Here is a 21376-nt window from a genome sequence, read left to right as displayed (position 1 = left end):
TTGAAGAAATGAATACACAAGCTTCACAATGTGAGAAGGCTTTTAGTAATATACACCTGTGACAGGAACATTTTGATCATGTTAACATGCAATAGGACTCTCCCTGTGGCCCAGATTAATTACCTTTGGGGTTGTATTCATTTGGTTCTGGGGATCGAACCCAGGCCCTTGTACATACATGCTAGGCAACTGTGTCTCAACCACTGAGATTCATTTCCTCACCCTGCTCTTGCCCCAGGCTGGTGAGTTGCTTTCTACCCCAGCTCTCTGATTCTCACTAAATTGATTTCTGATGCATTTCCTAGTATGTTTTTCCAATTAGAGCTGGCCAGGTCACAGCACGGGGTCTGCAACATTGCTTAAAAATCACCCACTTAAACACTTAACATCTGTCTATTCCACTGATGTCTGAAGCTGTGGGTATCAATCTTTGTGGAGCCATTTAGTAGTATGTAGACCTACCCAAGGATAAGGCCTGGGTGACATAGTCCAGATTAGCCCAACTGAAATTGACTAATCTTCACATCCCTCCTGTAGGACTCAACTCTCAAAATTACAAAGTCTATGATTTGTCCCTGGGTGTCTTAGTTAGGGTTACTATTGCTGTGATGAAACACCATGACCAAAAGCAAGTTGAGGAGGAAAGGGTTTATTTCACTCACAGTTCCTCTGTATAATAGTTTACCATCAAAATCAATAAGGGCAGGAACCTGGAGGCAAGAGCTGATGCAGAAGCCATGGAGGAGTGCTGCTTACTGACTTGCTCCTCATGGTTTGCTCAGCCTGTTTTCTTATAGAACCCAGGACCACCAGCCCAGGGGTGGCACCACCCACAATAGCTTAGGCCTACCCCAACAATTAAGAGAAAATACTAGAGGCTTGCCTACAACCAGATCTTATGGAAATGCCTTCTCAATTGAAGCTCCCTCCTCTCTGATGACTCTAGGCTTATGTCAAACTGACATAAAACTAGGCAGCTCAAGGGGTATCTTGATATGGTGGTTGAGTAATAGTCTACAGAATATTATCATTACTTTCTCACTAGAAAAGTAGATTCACCCACTGAAATCCCGATTGCTACCTATTACGGATGTTTCTTTATTTTTTTTAACCAGTTTTCATTGCGCTTGTGTATTTTTCCAAAGCATTTCAGTCTCTGAAACCTTATCATAGACACATCTTTCCTTCAGTTCACACAGGTGAGCAGGTATTTTAGTGTTGGAAGGTAGAAGAAGGGGAGAAATGTATCAAGTTGGGGACCATGGTACTATCCATCTACTGGGACTTACCATGAGACCTATGTCATTTTGTGTGGATTAGGCATAGAGGTGGTACTTCCCAAACAACTAAAAAGGAAATAACCACGTTGACACCACTTTGCCAGGTAGGTCAAGCCAGAGCTTTGGCAACTCTAAGCTCCACCTTTGCTGCCTTCTTACACCTTCATTGGTACGAATTTCATCCACTAGCAAATAACTAGCAGCAACACTAGCTCCAGATGATGGATGTGGAGAGCTCTAGGTCTTTTACTTTTCTGTAGCCTTTAATATATATCCATTATGCCTCCTCATCTTGTAAAGGCCAAGCTTCGAGGCACAGAAAGATATGAACACCAAGAGACCCAGAACCACAATTTCAAGCGACTGAGCCTTCAAGTAACAATATTAGCTAATTCAGCAAAAGCCATCCATTGTTTCCCTACTTAGGACAGTACATACACACAGGGATGCTTACAGGCTCTCCAGCCTCCGATGGTGCCCATCTTCTCAGGGGCTATGCAGTCCAGGGAAGGTCTACATACAGAAATTGATGATGTCTGGATTCTTTTTACATGGCTTGTCTCAACCTAAAGCAATGTTTCAGTTGGTGAGGTGCTAGCAACGCAAGCATAAGGACCTGGGTTTAAAATTCCAGCTGCGGCAGTGAAAGCCTGTGATGTCAGCAATTGGGAGATGGAAACGGGGGATCCCTGGGCTCATTGGCCAGCTAACCTAGTGTGATTGCTAAGCTCCAGGTTGAGTGAGAGACCTCATCTCCCAACTGAAGTCTCCTGATGTCTGTCTCTGGCCTCCAGATACCACACTCACACCAGGCAGCCAACCAACCAACAAATACCTCGCTAGGAAACTAAGCTCTCACATTATAAAGTACACAGCCTGTCTGGTTTGGGCTTGTTTTCTTTTGTTTTACAGTGCTGGCGATCCAACCCAGAGCCTGGCACATGCTAGGCAAATACTTTACCATTAAGCCATGACCTCAAACTGTCAGTTTTTTACAGAATACTAGGTCAGGTTCCTGCTTGTTTTGCTTGGAGGGACCATCTGACTGTTTAGCTTCCAAGAAAAAGAACAAGTCTAGTATGTGAGGTCGCCAACAGTATGTCTAGTATGTGAGGTCTTCTTTCCTATCCATAACTCCTTCCATATCAAAACTTACTAATTCAACCATCGTGGGCTTCCTTTCCCAAACATACCTTTATCTCTGTCAACTCCAAACATAGAAATGATTAACTACCCGACACACTAACATCTTATTCTGTCATTACTCTGTCAAACCTAACCCCTCCTACAGGGTCATTCCAGTGTCTGTCACCCTCCTTCTGAAAGCCTAGCCATCTCATCTTGTCAAGTCTGGCTTTCCCTTCCTCTGAGCTGCCTTAGTGTTTTGTTTGTAATTCCCTGCAGTCCTCCCAGTGTCTCCTGCACTATTTTATTGCCAATAGCTCCTGGCACTCAGCTTTCTGGGACAGCACGATCTTCATTATACCTGCAGCCCCACAGCACCTATCACCACACTTTTTGAACAAAGAGCCTTTGACTAACTCCAAGCATGGAATTCCTCCATCTCTGCTACTTGGTGGTGGGCTATTACTACTGTGGGCTGTTATTTAACTAGAGTTGATATTCAAAATACATCATAACTAGGACAGCCCGGGACCCTATCAACCTGAACAAATGTCTTTTGAAGCATCCTGGATATCAGTCTTGCGTCTGTGCTTTTTCTAGATAAATATGCTTCCTGTTCACCTCGTAATGCTGTGTTGGTCAAGTGAGGTAATGCATGTGAAAATTCTTGTGGAGCACATGTTGAGGCTGCTTGTGGCCCTCCAGTACCCAGTGTGGGGTTGGATCCCTGACCTGTGTCACGCTGATTACAGCTCCATTTCACTTTCAAAGCCACCTCCCTGCAGCAAACCAAGGAGCTCTTGAGCAACTGATCAGGATACCACAAGCCCAAGAATCTTGGAATTGACCCATTAGCTCCCCCACATTTCTTAATATATTATCTTCTTCAAGTCAGATGCCTGTGACTTTTTTAAGTGTAAGTATCAATATTCTCAGACTTTTGAGAAATCTCATCAAAACGTTAAAACCTAGGAAGACTTTTTGAACATTACTGCAAACTGACTTCCTTGAGGGTACCATTTGTTGTATATTGACCTTAAACTCCAGGACCCTTGATGATTTCTGGACATCTCAGGCATTCTGATTCTCTTCTGTATGACACTGTGCTTCTCTGTCCAGATGTGAGTGGATTGACGATGATTAACAGAGACTAAGGTTTCTTCTTAGTTCCTTTGTCTTTACAGCTTCCTGTCTGCTTTCCCAATGAGTTCCTCCTGAAGAATTGTGTTTAAGCCATCACTCTCTCATCTCAGCCCTGTGTCCCCTCCCATCTCTAAACCTTGGGAATACAAATCATTAGCTACTTCCTTCTCCCTAAAGGCATTAACTCTTTCCCACTAAGCCCTGATTGCCTTCTTTGGGCGTATTGGCTATTTCATCAATGTCTCTTCTTGTATGGTTTGTAAGCAGAAGACATGGGATTCTGTCTCTGACTGTCTGGCCTTGAGGGGGATGCTGACCACTTCTGAACCCCAGTTTGCTCATTTTCACAGTTTGACAGTGCCCACTCTCACTCCCCTCCGCAGAGATGTAGCCAGGAGAGAAAGCAGACATTGGGAAGGAGCACCGAAAGTCCTGGACAGAGTTCAAACCATAAGACTTCTCCATGATCTGTGTGTCTCAAGCATATAAGTAGTCTGATAGTTGTCACATAAATACATGAAACCCTCACTGAGCTGTTGAAGCATGATCACCCTGCCCTGGCTATGGCCAGGAGCCACTCTCTCCTTCTCCGCTGTCTCCTCCAAGTCTCACAAAGCCTCTGGGTGGTTGGTATTATTTTTACTATTAGTAGGTGAGGAATGGAGGTGGTGAGATGTGACCTCTCTGAATGAGATGACTAGTGTGTGAGACAGCATGGGGATTTGAATTCGTGGTCAGGGTTGTAAGACAAAAGAACATCCTTTGGCCAAGCACTTAAGGGTGTCTGAAGCTGCTCCCTAAAGGAGCATATAATATGATGGATGATGTGGCTAGATGTACTATGCACATTCCAGAAATTCTGAATGACTGCACACACACCGCGTGTTTTCATGAAGGACCACACTCAAGAGTGGTACAAATAACATGCCAATGGTCCCACAGCTACAAGGTGGCTGCACAATACTGTCCTATGTAATAACTGTTATTATGATTGTAGGATTTAACTTATTAATATTTAGTATAATTCTGAATTGCCTTTTAGATGAGACTTCTTCAAGGGCAAGGAAAAGGGTCATATTTACTCTCCTGTCAGTTCCCAAGGATCTCTAGTATCCTGCTGTGTATACAATACAGAAACTTTCTTTCACCCAAATCCAAATCCAAACCAGTTCAGTCAGGGTTTTATGTGCTTATAAGACAACTGTCAGGCCACTTATATGCTTGAGGCCTACAGATCATAGAGGCACCCTATGGTTTGAACTCAGTCCAGGATGTTGGGTCCCTGCCTCCCAATGTCTGCCTTCTCTCCTGACTACATCCCTGCTGAGGAGATTGAGAGTGGGCACTGTCAAGCTGTAAAAATAAGCAAACTGGGGCTCAGAAATGGTCAGACCCCCTCAGGGCCAGACAGAATCCCGTATCTATTGCTTACATACTGTATAAATTTGAGCAGTGACACAGTCCCCAAATTTTGGTCCCTTTTCCAGATGCCATTAACGTCATTTATTGATACTTTGTAGGGCTAATATGAAAAGATTGTGTTGACACAGCATGAGAACACAGGACGAAATCCAGGTTTGTCAACAACAACAAAGCACAAAGCCAAAAAGGAAAGACTAGAGCTGAGTCTCTTCCAACAATACCCAGTGTCTCTCCTGGTCTCTACCTGTGCGGCTAGGGAACGCTTGGTGATGTTCAATCTTGTATTTCAGCTGTTTCCATAATGCAGTCACATGACATCGATTCATTACTCAGAATGTTGTGAACCACAGTCTCTCTGGGTTCTTGACTAACTGAATAGTGGCCAATGTCTTCCTTTCTATGGAAGAGATTCCCACTCACCCATGCAATTCCACCATTTAGATCAGCTGTCCACACCTTCATGCAGCCTTCTTCCCAACACCTCAAGTTCTGCGGGGTTCATGGGAAGATGCAGGTAAAACCTAGTACTAGGAAGACTTGCCAGGAACTAACTGCTCTGGAGACCTTGTTCGAGGGCAAGGCAAGTACAATGTCAGTGGCCCAGATGGTGTGACAGATCAGAGTGGGCAGATACTCTTGAGATTGTTAAGTGTTCTCTGAAGATTGTCATCCTGGTCCAGAACAATGAAGGAGCAATAAAAGCAGTTGAAGAAAACAAAACCATGTTCTAAAGCTCGCCAGAGAAATAGGGACCACTTACCATGTGTCACAGTGCTTGGCAGTTTGCAAAGTATCTGTAAATAATCAATGCAATGTAACCTAATCCTATTGATTGATAAAGAAGGGTGGGTGCTTGCAGAGTCGTTTCTGACTGGGGTAGATTGTGCTCATTGACTTTTCCCTTACATGTACATGATGCTCTTTTCTAGAGAACCATTCAGGTGGTAAGATGGCATTTGGTACCTCGCAGTTTAAATCAGCATACCTGGCTGCTGTAAGGCTACTCTGTGCTACGTTATCTGTCCTCTAGGTTATCTCTCATCTAAGCTTGTCAATCTGATAGGTTCAACTTACATATGTAGAAAAAAAGTTTCTGAAGAAGGCTGAGGTCATGGCAAGCCAGTAACTCACAGATGGGCCTTATATGTTTTCACTGTGTGGGTATGTGGGAAGTACCCCTTTTTAGTATCTGCTTAGCCTGCAGACCCCTCCTCAAGGCATAGTTTTTTTTTAATTTAGAAAAAAACACAATTACACGTTATTTTACAATTTTCCTTTTTCTTCCATATATTTTGATATTATTTCCCTTTCATCAACTCCTTCCAGATCTTCCCCCACCTCTCTACTCACCCTCTCAAACTTTATGTTCTCTCTCTGTCAAAAAAAAAAGCAAAACAAACAAACCCCAATAAGACAAAGAATATCAAAACAAAAAAGCACACATGCAGGACTGGAGAGATGGCTCAGTGGTTAAGAGCACTGACTGTTCTTCCACAGGTCCTGAGTTCAATTTTCAGCATCCACATGGTGGCTCACAAACATCTGGAATGGGATCCAATGCCCTCTTCTGGTGTGCATAAAGACTATGTATATATAATTTCAAAAGCACATACACACAAATATGAAATCTGTTTTGTGTTAGAAACATCTAGAATTTAACAGACAAAAGAGAAGTGAGAGAGAGAGTACTGGCCCACATTTCCCACCCAGTTTGTAGTTCTGTCTTTTTCAAGTCCCTTGACTGTTGCCCAGCCCCCCACCAGCCACTTTCTGTCAGTTCTCTAGTTCTGTCTGAGAAGTTGGGACCTGGCCTATTCCTGCATTTTGCCTGCCTAGGTACATTCCTGGTGCTACAGTGGGATGGGTCACAGCCTGTTTGCCAATGAGGCTGTGTCAGAGGCAGCTTCCTTTAAACCAAATCAAACTGCAGTATACTAATCAGCCTGGTAATTCCACTGTTTGATAGGTGCTGGGAGTAGAAAGGGGCACAGTCTTCCAACAGTGATACTCAGAGTCTGAAGTCACCGCATTGAACCAGAGTGAGCTCACTGGGCCCTCCCTCCTGTGCCACTTCCGCCATAGCACAGACTTTAGTTCTTTGCACTCCACCCACTCGCTCTCGGAACTGTGTCCAATTTGCACACTTGCTAAGGACAACTTCCCTTGTGACTTCTCAGATCCCTGGTTCCACAGATGTGACAGGTCCAGACTCAGGCAAGCAGCCCCCTAGGGAAACCAGCTATTTTGTTCAGCAGAGGCAATGCCGATAAAAAGTCCTTCCTCACTTTCGGCAATCCATGCACTTGGTTAGACATTTATAGATGGCAATCACTCATCTGAAAAATCTAGGTCAGAAGCAGAGCATGCCCAGAGAGAGATGTGTCTGTTGGTGCCTGGTTTGTTGAAGAAATAGAGAGCAATTCTGGCCATTTGGGGTACTGTCAGCTTAGGCAAGCCAGCATCTTTATCCGGTGGCCATTGGCTCATAGGCTGTCAGCATTCTAGATGGTCCAAGCAAATGGTACCAATAGTAACTACCTCCTGTGATCATAAACAGTAGTGGGTAGATCTACGGTTGGAATTGCTGTGGGGGTGGGATTTTTAGAGCATATTCTGTAGTTCTACAAAGAAAGATGAGTCTGTATAGGTGTAGCTGTTCTTCATGGAGCTGGGTGTGGGGAGAAGACAAGGGCACTTATGGGAATATCCGTGTTGGATGGATGGTTAAAATGTTCAGGCTTTTCCTAACACTTTACTACCCCAAGGAAACAACCCAATGCTGGGGATCAAAGGGCTTTCCTGTTAGGTATTCAATTCACCAGCTCTATGACCATGACTGAGATATGTTGCCTTCATTTTTATCCTTAATATTAAATCCATGGTCTTCCTAGGGACCAGGAGTCAATCAAGACAGGGAGACTAGAAGAGGACCCTAGTAAGCATCAGCCCTTTAAGCATCACGAGTCTGATGATAAGATTTGCATGGATTGCCTGTCCTTGGATCTGACTTTCAGCATCTCTTCAAAGCTTCACTTCCCAGCAGTGTCTTTATGTTGTTCCCTGAGATAGACCATAATGAGAAGAATTACATCATAGAAACACACAAATGCTATAGACCAGGAACCCCTCGTCCCTAGGAGAGCTGTTGAGAGCAGCCATACTGACTGGCAAGCTTGTCCTGGGTCCCACTCACCAAGTACAACATGTAGTTTCTCCACACTGTTCTCTCTAGTCTTGCGGGGCTGAGTACCTTTAAAAAAAATTCAGGTGACATGGATTATGTGTTTAAATCTGATAAGGCAGTAGAAGCTACAGAAGTCTATGTAACCACAGTCCTTCACATACACTTGATGTCTCAGTTGCCGCTATCAGCATTAAAAATCCCTGAACCTGACACAAAACCCAGAGTTTTGGGTGTACTTTCCAGAGATTAGAGAATGCCGTTGTCTTGCTGTCAAGAAGCAGCATTTGACTGTTGCTTTACGTTCAGAGTTCTGAGTGTGCCTGTTAGGTTCTGCCTAGATCCAGTCTGCCCTCATTTCTGGGATACTGATCTCCTTTGACAGGTTCAGTCTTGCCTATGGATTTCTGGTCCTGGCTTCTCGGATCCCTGGATGGAGCACACTTGCTACTTCCTGTTATGCAAGCCACCTCCACCTCCATGCGTCTTCCTTCTCAATATGCCAATCTCTGACATTCTGCCTTTGGTACTCTCAAAATCTTTCACACATCAAGATGTTTCCATGGAAACCAAAACAAAGGGGACACAAAGACTGTGCGTTATAGTTTCTCTCTGGTGTCAGTCACGTGCCTTTGCGCTTCCTGTCAGCTTTGCAGTGTGGCATTTTCGTCTTATCCCTCAGACATGGCTCGCAGGAAAGCCACCCCTTCCCTGTTAGCAAGCTTGGGGACGTGGAAGGCAGCCTTTGCTGGGTTTTCTCACAGAATTCAGACCACACGGAAGCAGTGCATCTGTCTGAAGCTAGACGCTTGTTTAAATCTAAAGCAAAACTGAAAAGGCAGAGTGACTGAGGTGACTTAGATACAGCTGGACTTTGATGTTCCAAGTCACCTTGCCAGAGACCTCTTGTGGTCCTCTCTGAACCAGCACAGATGTGAGGGGTCTCTCCCTTCCCCTAACCCTCCCTGAAGAATCTGTTCCCTTCCTTAACCCTCCCTATGAGGACACTTCCTTTTCTTAACCCTCCCTGTGGGTCTCTCCCTTCTCCTAACCTTTCCACCCTTCAGCATGGTCCCTGTGATTCCTCTTCCTAACATTTAGTGCCTAAAACTATTGGTCTATTAACTGTGGTTCCTTCTTCAGCTAGATTCAGAACTCTTTAACCTCATCTCTTCCAATATCTTCTGAAACCTAGGCCATTGCTCCTTGAAAAATAATTTCATGATCAATATTGGTTAATAACATAAAAGCATGTTTTTGCAGTGCCATGCATGGCAGGGCCTTGTACATATTAAGCAGGTGCCCTCTCATGTATTGGCACCTTTGGAAATCCTGTCATCTCTTTAAAAGGCATATATAAAACAGTTTTGGTAGTCATGTGTCTTTATTGCTACAAGTAGATGCTAGATGCCCATCCACTGACCCATACTTTTAAAAAGAAAAAAACGCATTAGATAGAAATGGAGAGAAAGGACAGTTGGGAATCTGTGATTCTGTAAAGTACAGCGCTTGCCTGTACTGGGACTGATGGTAGAAAGTGGATCGTTGGCTCCTCCACAGATGACTCCAGAGCCCACATACCCACACAGCTTCTGTTCACTCCATCAGGCAAAAGATCCACAGGTTAGATGTGTTCCATTGTGGTATTTCCCAAGATGTATATGTCAATCATTCCCCGAGTCAAGTTGCAGAGAAGGTAAGAGTGGATGCCTTGCACTCCACTGAAGTTTCAACCCCTTTAAGAATTAGCAGCAGATGGTAGTGAAAATTATGCACATTTTATTATGCATTGCACATTTTGCTTATTAGAATTTTTCATATGACACTCTGCATTTTAAAAGCCTAAAGATGAAAACAAAGTAGAATTATTCATTGAAATATTTAAATCAGCTTACAGTAATTACAACAAACTATCAAAATAAAATCCAGCACCCGGGAAAGTAGATTGAGCCCCCTGACCAACATCTTGAAGAAGTGTGTTTGTTCTGTGGGATGAAGGCAGGAAGGGAATGCTCCCTTGGTGAGGTTATCTAGTCATCAAAGGTCATGTGGGGGAAAGATAATGGTTGGGCAGGGACAAGAGACTAAGCCAATCTCATTGAAAAAGGAGTACCTGGAAGGCAAAAGAGGTGACACCCTGTCTAAGTATACAGAGAAAGTACTTCTCTCTGCTCTTCCCCTCGCTACATCCCTGCCTTCCTTTACTGAGTGAGCCATCCCCTCCTGAACTTACCATTCGCCAGCTCTCACTCCCACAGAAAGCATGTGGGATTCATAAGCCACCATGTGGGTGTGTCACTGAAGCTGTAAATGAAAGGGTATGGGGGGGTGGGGGGGAGTGGAGTGTGAAGATGCTTGTGAATCTTGGGCAAGATTCCCTGGCATCTTAAAGACAACATTCAAGATCAGGATGGAGCAACCATGGCAAATAAGAGACTTCTAGAAATCCTCAGAATACAAAGGCCATTCTTCCATATGAAGATTGACTCCAACTAGGCTTTCTTGCAGCATTTCTAGAACCTAGAGCCAGAGGGCCGAACACGTTCTTAAAGCTCACTTGAGTCAGCTTCGCATTTAATACATGAGTTCCTTGGCCTGACAGACGGCCACACAGCGTGCAGCCAGGTATGTAGGAAATGGAAAGGGTTCTGGAATCAAGCAGACTAGGCCAGATCCTTCCCTCTATATCCCATTATCTTTTTGACCTAGGACATATTACCCAGCCCTTCTACCCTTGAATTTCTTCCCCCTGTAAGTTGTGAACTACATGAACAATGTTGAGTTGTTCTGAGAATTAGAAATCACATTACCATGATTAGCACAGCCTCAGTCTGCAGAGGGCTTTAGTAAACGGGAATCACTATGCCAGCATACTCTTTGGGTATCGTCTCCAGACTCCAAGTCCTCTGTGATGGGAATGCTTTCAGTATGGGGCGTGCATATCAGCCATACTTTTCTGCCACCTGTTAAGCCAAAGTCTGTTTCCTGCAATGTCTGACCATCAACTCGGGTGCTACCTTTTGCTATCTCACAGAACAAATCTAAACTTTAATATAAAATATTTGAAGACACTTTCAGTGTCTGCCTCATCATCCTCATGGTTAGCCCTTTTAGATCTGTGAGTCCTTCCAAAGACCTTGCATGATCTCACTGAGGATCCTTCTAGGACCCTGCTATCCTATGGGAGCAGCCACAGGAAGGCGTTTCCCAGTCATAAGGAAATGTGGGGATAGCAAGTCTTAGGGGCAGTCCATCCTGAGTAAATTTGTGTGACCATGCTAGTGTGTGCCTCTCACAAGTATAGTGTGTAGCTTCTCCTGCCCTTCACCACGGTGTTGAGGGATATGAACACACCACTTCTACAAGGAAAAGCATGTATGTTGCAAACCATATTGTCAAATGTTGCATTGCAAGGTTACTCCCTGTAGTTCTCATGGTTTTCCTTGTATTGTCATACTCATTTTTCCCTCTGTCTGTCTAATGCTTCTCCCATGACTTGAAGTTCCTGCCCTTCAACTTTAGACTCAAAAGCACGACCTGTTTAACCAACAAAATGAGGCAAGTGACAGTGGGTCATTTCCCAGCATAGTTTAGGAGGCCTTGGATATTTCCATGTAGCGTTCATTGTCCTGTCATCATGAGAAGAGCCTACTCATACTAGCTTACTGGTCCAAGGAAGCTGGGAGACTTGTAGGATCTGGCCCTCAGAAAAGGTATCTGTATCAGCCAGCACATAGCCAAAGCTATGAGCACATGAGCAAAGCTCCATAGATGTTCTAAAAATCAATCCTTATATAGCATTTTTATGAAATTATGTGGGCCACAAAACATACATACAGAAAACAGTTCCAATCCTATCTTGCCAGAATATAATTTCAAAGAATTTATGGGTGGAATATTTACCACACCATAATCAAGGTAAATGAATGTTTCATAGAAATACTTTTACCAAATGGCAAAAGCCAAGTGAATCAGCAAAGAGACACAAAGCATCAGGGGGATTCCTACTTGACACAGTTTATGTTGTTATTCGGCCCATGTTCTTGAAGTACCCACCATGTGTTAGCACTAGACTGGACTCTGAAAACAGACCCTGAAGGTAGGGAGATGCACAAGGCTCAGGATCAAGAAAGTCTGTATTCTATTGAAAACTTAGAAAGTTGAACCATTTTTAAAAGACCAGTGGGACAACCAGATCATATGTGCTATGAAGACATTCAAGCAAGCAACAGCTACATTAGGTAGTCAGAGGAAGAGCTCTTATGAGACAAGATTTATGTCCTATGACAGATCCAGTGGGAGAAAGAGAACATTGAGGGCTATAACAAAAAAGGCCATAATCTAGCGACAGGCTCAGAGTGTTTATAGTGGAAGCAGAAGCATATAGAAGGGGAAAACATTTCAAAACGAAGTAGGCCATATTCAAAGAGGCCAGGACATATAGAGCTCTGCTAGCCACAGTAAAGACTATGTAACTTGGATTGTTCTAAGAACATGACCTGATTTTCCAGGCTTTGGGAGCTGTGTGAAGAGATTGTGGGTACAGAAGAGTAGAAGGAGGCTGACCAGTTAGCTTGTTGCATCACGGTGGCCACTCTAGAGAGACAACAAAGCTAGAAAGAAGTGAAGACTCACTGATGGGTCAGGTGCCAGGGAAAGTGAAGAACTGCAAGTGAATTCTAGGTTTAATTTTAATAACTCAGAGGGTGGTGGTGCTGTTTCGTAGATGAGACAGGGTGGAGGAGAAATAAACCAGAGGAGAAGTCAAGAGTTCTATCTTGGACTTAGGCTTTTATGGAGATGATGCCCCTGGACGTGTTAAGTCTGTGCTCCATGCTGAAAACAGCAGTTGGCAGATATTCACATAGAGAGGGTGTTAGTCAGAGCCTAGATTAGTTCATCCAGGGAAAGAGTTCACTTTTTCATTTAAAATTTAAGAAGTTTTAAAATAAAAAAAAATGTTAGCAGAAAGAAGTGGGAGGATTAAAGTGTAGCACAAGCTGACATTTAAGAGCTTAGCAGAGGGAGAGGAGACAGAAGAGGAGCCTGAGAGAGACGTGACAGAGTGTGGAGAGATGGAGCCAAGAGAAGCCTTCCGGGAGGAGACTCATCAGTGTGGCTTCTGTTGGACTGAAGACTAACTGAATCATGAAGTAAGATGAGGACAGGAAAGCTAATGAAGTGTGGAGCTGATTGATCATCTTGGAAATTAAGTAGTTACCCCAGTTATGATGGCTCATGCTTGGAATCCCAACAGTTGGAGGGCTGAGGCAAGAAGATCTCCAGTTCAAGACCAACCTAGGCTAAGTACAGAGACCCTATAGAACCAACTATCCAACAGACATGTGGGGACAGAAGTTGAAATGGAACGGTTGACAAGTGGCTGAAGGAAAAGAGGGGTGACCCTGAGTTCTTGAAGAAGAGGAAAACAGAAATGCAGCATCGATTTACTTTTGGTTTACGTAGAAAACTCAGGAGCACAGTTAAATGTCAGTGGGCATCAAAGCCGACAGGGAAAATGTTGATACTGCAAGCTCACCAGGGTAAATAAGCTTAGCAGCTCTAGAAAAGAAGAGAAGGAAACAGAGAGGAGATCACAGGATCTTCTATGGTAAAGGGGAGACAGGCAGTGAGGGCTGTAGAGAGCTAGTAAGCACTCGAGTTTTCTCAATGACATGTGACTTGAGATCAGCATTTGAGGATTCAGAACTTCTGAGACCACGTCCTGTACTTACAACTCACTGAACTTGAAACAGAATGAAAATGATCACCACTTTTACAATGTATTTTAGAAGGCACTATAGATGGACAGTAGTTCAGATAGATAGATAGATAGATAGATAGATAGATAGATAGATAGATAGATAGATGATATTTATAGATAGATGATAGATAGATAGATAGATAGATAGATAGATAGATAGATAGATAGATAGATAGATAGATGATATTTATAGATAGATGATGAATGGATGGATGGATGGATGGATGGATGGATGGATGGATGGATGGATGGACAACCAGTCGGACAGACAGACAGGCAGATCTACTTATGGAGATGAGGGTGAAATTGAGAGATGTCATATCAGAACTACCCAACCACAAGCACTGTTTCTCATCCTTAGGTCCAATAAGTTAGGAGATAAGACTGAGAGTCTAGAGAGCACAGTAGCCACTAAGGAAGGGCCAACCACCATGACAACTCACCCAGGATGTAGAAAACAGGTCAAAGCAGAGAGGGGTGAGGAAAAAACAATCTGACTTCTTTCTCCTCCCATCCCTTGCTGATTGTTTCAAAAGACTAAAGCCAACTGGACCTAGCTAGCAATTTGAGATTCATGGTGAAAGTCATCGAGTAGACAGGGTAGGGACAAGCAGCACAGCTCTAGACATCTCATACCATAGAAACAAAGCCAGTGATGGAAAGCACTCCAAAGGGCATCTTTACACTCAATGCTTCTGTATAGAACGCAGCTTGCTACCCAATGGGATTTGGAAATATGCAGTTAGTGGTGCCTTTTGCAAATCATCGTGGACCCTCAAAATCCACCATCACTCTTCATATGTAATGTTTACTTTTATTTCACCACAGGGACCTTATAAGTGGGATAGCTTGGACTTCAGTTCCCTCACTTGCATGCCCAAGGCTAGGACACAGCCCTAGAAATACATCTAACTAGCCATGTGCCTTTGTAAAACATTTGAAAGATATTTATTTTAACTGTATATTAATCCTGTGACTTCCCACTCTGATGCTAGAGAAAGTCCTTCTCAATCCCCAATTACATAAACATTAGGTTCCATAAATCCTACAGCTATCTCTGCTTTCAATCCAGATGTAGACGTTATCCCTTTGACAAGACTCTATCACCTTTGGGGCAGCTTGATTCATAAGCAACTGGGGATAGGCAGGGGTTACAGGAGGATGGTAAAATCTAGGAGGAAAGACGCTGAGAAGCACTGGGCAGCTGGAAGAGAGCTGTGTTTGAACAGCCCTAAGCTGTCTGTCCCCTGGAGTTTTGAAGGAGGGTTAGGGTCCTCCCCCCACCTCCTACCATCTCTTTCTGAGAGACTCACATGCTGTTCTTTGCACTTTCAGATGCGGATGGAAACTTGTGTCGAAGTAACCAACTGTTGCAAGTCATGCTAACCATGCACCGGATCATCATCTCCTCGGCTGAGCTGCTACAAAAACTCATGAATCTATATCCTTGGGCATCAGAAAGTATGCTGCTACTTCAAGTGTGCTTTCATTTTTGTTGATTTGGAATAAACCTGAGCAGTAGATGCCTTTATCTGTCCTTTTAAGGGAATGGTTGTGTGTTTGAGCACTGGGGTGTGTGTGTGTGTCCACATGTGCATGCGAACCTGTGTGTTTACAAACTTATATATCTGCATCTATGTGTCTAGCTTCTTTTAGGTAGGACAATATTATTTATGCAGATTTCTCTGTGTGGTAGTTGGTCAAGAAAGTCAACATACAAATGCAGGTAACATTAACATCACCTGTGAATTTTTTAAAAACATCTTTCATTATATATTAGTCGCAAATCGTATTCATCCTGCACAGACTAACCAGGACAGTTGTCAATCTTGAATGATGCATTTCTTGAGGGACTTCATGTGAGTTCTTCAGCCCTCCTGGGCTTTGAAGAAAGGTTCAGCTATTTCACCTGCATTGCATGACCTTCTTGGTCTAGGCTGTGACACTGTGGGCCAGTTAGACCTTGCTGGACGAAGACCTCCTGTTGTAGGGTATGGAAGTTGCCTGCTTTTTCCTTCAAAATGCTGGTGACACTGTGAGCTGTTGTCCTCAAAGGAAAATTGCAGTTGGAGACATGAAACCAGTTAGCTAGCACCTGAGGCCCAGGTCTCTGGGGCTGAGTCAGGACGTGCGACTGTGCAAATCCTTTTCCAGAAAGCACAAGAAACACTACAACCTGGCATAGAAAAAGAAAACACCACAACCCTTCTCTAAATTACCATGAAGTTGTCTCTTCCATCTCAGAGACCACTGTCCCAGGGTAGAGCGTTGGGAGGGCCACCTAATGAGAGATACTTGTGATGAGTGGGCCTCTGCAGAGAGTTTCACACCAATTCAATGTTTTTTATGACTCCATGCACCAGCAACTGTGAACAACACCAGCAATTAAGCACTCCTTCCTCAAAATGTGCTGGCTTTGGGACTACATGTTCTTGAGTGGCCTCCTTTGGGGCACCACTGGGTAATGTTTCTGCAGCAACTCCTACACGGCCCGCCCATCACATCCTCCACACTCCGCCCCCTCCCCTCTGCGCGCTTGCACAGCCTTTCAGTGGCACCTGCTCCCCAGCCATGACACATTCAAATGTCCCTCATCTAAAAATAAACTCTTAACCCTGTTTCCCCTTTATTCGACTGTTAGGATTAGAAATTTGATGTGAAACCTTCTTAAACAGTCTGCCTTCACAATCTCCAATCTCTACTCCCACCCACTGCTGAACACAACTGAGGCTCCTACCCAAGCACTCAGACTTTCCTCCACTGTTGCTGTGGCCTCTCAACTGCCAGGCCCAGTGGACTTTGCTCATACCTTCCAGAAGCACTGGACATAACGAGAACCCATGCTTCTGAGGCCTTTCTCCAAGGACTTCTGAACTGTACCCACCCATGTCCTTCCCAGGTCCTCATGTCACCTCTCCCCTAAGCACACTTGCACACAGCGTCTTCTCACTCAGAAACCTTTTGTGGGTCATTTCACACAATGACGTCCTCCATCAATCTGTGGGCCCAGGATGACTTTTAAGTTTACATTTGTCTCTCATAAATGATTTTCTTGAAAGTCTGGACTAGTTTGACCTGCTGATATTTTAATGATTCAAATATATTTGTTAGCTTGCCCCTTGTGTTTTTGTTTTTCTTAACTCCTCTTAGCACACCAGTTCCTCTTTAAGTGTGCATTGGCTCTGTATTTTCAGTTGCAAGCAACAATACCATTGCTTAAACCAAAAACTGCAGGCTCAGTCTTAAGCCGGCTGTCTTTGCCATGGCCCACTAGCCAAGGACTGGGGGACTTCCTCTTTCTGAAGGATGCTTGGAAACTTCCTAGTCCAAGGGCTGCACAAAATACATCTCCTGTGCACAAAATACTTGGAAACTAGCGAGGAGGATACACTACAAAAAAAGTATTGACTTAGCATTTAAATCTTAGCTCTTTCAAAAGAGGGGTGTGTGTGGGTGTGAGTGTGTGTGTGTGTGTGGGTGTGAGTGTGTGTGTCTATGTTTATGTGCAAGCTTGTGCATGTTTATATCCTTCCCTTTTACTAAGGAAGAATAAATACTTCAACGAGTTGAAAGATTGAAAAAACCATAGCGCCTCAAAAGTATCAAGAATGTACCTTGTGTTATTTATGCCGACATTACACATTTTCTTATTGCAACAAAGAAATGTGTAGTCATTCTATGTTCTTGACTTCTGAACTTTTCTCTTCATTCATTTGCCACTGGTAGACTGGAATGCTTTGATTTTAATTGTGTTGTTGATTTGTGAGGTTTTGTGTGGGTTTGTTGTGATTTGGATGTGTGTGTCTGTGTGTGTGCACTTGCTCTAATTTCAAGAATATATTCAATAAGAAATAAATATATTCATATTTAATTTCCAAAGTAGTCTTATATTTATTAAAATTACAAATTTTACCATAATTCTTTGTGTTTTCAAGTTTAGTTTGTTCACCTTTAAGATTTACATTTTAGGTTTATTTTTCTTGAGTTGTAATTTATCCAATGGGTTAACATTATTCTAGGTGTTCTAAAGCTGGGCAAAAAAAAAATCAGTAAGATTTAAACTTAAAACTACATACCTACTACACTTAATCAAATATCCAACACTGAAGTTTCAAACCTGTGGGTCCAAGGCGCTTGAAATTATTGAAGTGTACATATTTTTTAAATGCACACAGGCCTTCCTCATAAACACAGCATTGTGGTTCTAGGAACACTGTATTCAACTCAAATTTTTCCAAAGGTTTCCTTCTGAGAGAGGGCTGATTCTACTCCAGTTAGTGATCTCAGCTGCTTGTTGCTGGACCCCTCTCTCCAGCCTAGCTGTGATTCATTGACCTCTATATTGCAATTATCATTTCCCCATTGTTAAAAGAGAAAGAAGCCATAGCCTTGTGGGATAGAAAGAGAGGTAGCTTGCTCTTCAATCTGTCAAGAAGAAAGATGGTAGGTCATACCCACATTCACCACTGGACTAGAGTTCTCATCTGATTCTTAAATAAACAAATACACTTGCCATGTACCTCAAAAGTCACTTAAATACAGGGGTGTTCTTTTGTTCTTTCAAAATATTCATAATTATAAAGATTGATAAAATGCTCTTTGGTTGTATTTTTTATATTATTCTATGGCTTTGTCTGTCTTGCCATGTAGTATACAAGGTTAGTCAACTAATGCCTGGTGTGTGTGTGTGTGTGTGTGTGTGTGTGTGTGTGTGTGTGTAATGTTCATGGTATTGCTTTTGAATTTTCAATGCATTTGAATATATATATGTAGAGAGTTCTCACTACCTAAATAGTTATTATATACACCAGTTACTAGAAAAAATTTTTAAAAATTAAAGGAATCTCTTTCTAACTCATTCATTCAGTTGGGCTCCTAGTCACTAGGGCATATGCACGAGGTAATTTGCCCACATTTTAGGGGTTAACTTGGTAAATACTTCCAAAGTATTTTATGGTTTCTGTAATACAGCTTCAATTTTCCTTAACCATGATCCTACATATAAGGATGCCTTGGAAAAGAATTCTCCAGGAATTTGTCTGAAGATCTGCTATTTTGTCAGGTAATGTCTCTGTGATCTGAAGGCTGTGTGGAGTGAGAGAGATGGGATGAAAAGCTGCTGTCCACAATTCTGCTCTTGCTGGTCCTTCCTGCTTCTCCCTCTCAGCCTTGCATAGGTTTCCTCACACTGTAGGCTGCCTCTGACACTGTAGGCTGCCTCTCACACTGTAGGCTGCCTCTCACACTGTAGGCTGCCTCTCACACTGTAGGCTGCCTCTGACATTGTAGGCTGCCTCTCACACTGTAGTCTGCCTCTCACACTGTAGTCTGCCTCTGACACTGTAGGCTACCTTTGGACACTGATGGCTGCCCCCTGGACAGACCAAAGGGTAAAGGCCTTACTTAATATTGGAAAGTCAGCCAAATAGTGGATTTCCTCCAGTGTACCTGTGCTTAAGACTTTTATTCTTATTTCTGTTAGTTTTATGAGTTTGAGTCAAGAGAAGGATACAAGGATAATCAAGGGTCTCTGTTTTCTTCTTTATTTTATCCTTAATTATTATGGTAATATAGCCCATTGAGCATTTTAAAAATTCTGAAAACAATATAATAAATGCTCATAACCAACTACCGTTTTGTATATATCCTTCCTTATTTCATTTTTTAGTATTTTTTTTTACTATTTTTTAAGGTAACATAAAGTTGGTGGGGTTTATTATGGCATTTTGAAACAATATTGTCCTTTTCACTGCTTTCTGCTTGCATACTCCTATCCCTTCATCCCCTTGCTTTAGCACATCTTCACTCCCAGCATTTGGGAGACAAAGGCAGGCAGATCTCTGAGTTCAAGGCCAGCCTGGTCTACAAAACAAGCGCCAGGACAACCAAGGCTACACAGAGAAACCATGTCTCAAAAAATAACAACAACAAAAGGTAGCTTTTGCTTAGCTTTCTGTTGTAAAGACTTCTCTCTAGTTTATACAGGTTATGATAAACATTATTTTTATAGTTATATTAACATGTAATAAAAACATACTTTACAGATACACACACCATTTTTGGACAGTTGCTTTTCTACATGGCTGTGCCTAGATTCTGTCTGGGTTCTTTCATATGATATGCCTTTTCTTCTCAAAGAAATTTGATTTGTGTGTGGTGACACTGAAGCCTGCTAGATGGTTTTCTTCCCTTCCTGAAGCCATCTATGCCCAGATCTTTTGCTACAGAACAAATCTCACTCTGTCTTCTTCTGAGTACTTTTTTGTAGACTCAGATTTCTTTGGGAATCTGCCCAACTGTGAGGCCCAGAGCTGAGGGCTCTTTCTTCCTCCCTCCTTGTAGGTATTGGATAACAGAATTCTGGATCATGTTCAAAATGGATGCCAGCTTGACCAGCACCATGGAAGAGTTTCAAGACCTGGTGAAAGCCAATGGTGAGGAGTCCCACTGCCATCTCATCGACACAACACAAATGTGAGTGTCAAGGTTCTGGTGGGTCCTTTGGTGGGTCCACATTCCTCCAGTAACCTGAGCTGTGTTGCTGGGCCTCTCACTGCCTCCACCTCCAAGAAGCTCAGACAAGCATGATCTGAGAGCCCTACCAAAGATAACTTGGCATTTAATAGAAAAGCAGAGAGGCTATCCAATAAGGAAGTTGCAGGGGATGGGAACAAAGAACAGAGCAAGCCAGGCGTGACTAGAAGGTAACCATCCCATGAGAAACTGAAAGCCTTCTATCTGGGCTAGGGTCTCCTTAGTAGTTAGGGCAACAGGTACTCCTGAACTTACATGCACCAGGAACTATTACAGAATGTCTCAAGCTGAGATTTAGAACATTAACAGATATCTGTGAAAGATCATTTGACTCCCAGAGCTTCAAGGGAACTGGGGGATATTTCACATCATTCTTTGAGTTCCTTATTCACACAGTTGGCTCACTCTGGAAAATGAGCCCTTCTTAATTTGGGGAAGGAGGGCATACATATTACATGCTGGGGTTTTTATGTGTGGTCAATTGTTTTGCAATAATACAAATTTCCAAAAATACAGAGTTCTAGAACTACAGCACTGGGGGCATCAACTCACCCAAACTCCTGTTTTTGCCTGTGGTCTATGACTGGCCAGGGTCTGTAACTGGCCAGGGTCTGTGACTGGCCTGGGTCTGTGACTGGTCTCTATCCATCAACTTATCACTGTCAAATATTTTGACACAGTGCAGATGAGAACTGGTGGCAGAGTTGTAACTACCCTCCGATCCCTGCTTGTGATACTCATGCACAAAGGGATGGTTTCAAAGCCACACCCCCAATCCCAAATCAATTTGTTCATCTGTTTGGTCCTCTGTTCTCCACTGCTTAGTATTATATAACTTGGTAGATAAAAGAATTTTTTTTTACCCAAAAATATCAACCTTTTCATTTTAAAGATGAAAACCCTAGAGCCCAGGGCCACTTGAAAACC

The 21376-nt window shown here is 43.0% G+C and overlaps 1 protein-coding gene across 2 annotated transcripts in view; it reads left to right on the top strand.

The window, feature by feature from the left end:
- Positions 1-21376, top strand: part of Rasgrp1 (RAS guanyl releasing protein 1) — a 59027-nt gene that overhangs the window by 18369 nt on the left and 19282 nt on the right. For both annotated transcript variants that reach the window (XM_028766976.1, XM_028766977.1), the window contains exons 3-5: positions 15251-15356; positions 18915-18977; positions 20258-20389. In XM_028766976.1, the coding sequence (XP_028622809.1) occupies positions 15251-15356; positions 18915-18977; positions 20258-20389 (301 nt within the window). The remainder of the gene's footprint in view (positions 1-15250; positions 15357-18914; positions 18978-20257; positions 20390-21376) is intronic.

Source organism: Grammomys surdaster, unplaced genomic scaffold, assembly GCF_004785775.1.
Source record: "Grammomys surdaster isolate TR1022 unplaced genomic scaffold, NIH_TR_1.0 170, whole genome shotgun sequence".
NCBI classification, from domain to species: Eukaryota; Metazoa; Chordata; class Mammalia; order Rodentia; family Muridae; genus Grammomys; species Grammomys surdaster.
This window is presented reverse-complemented; position numbering and strand designations above follow the sequence as displayed.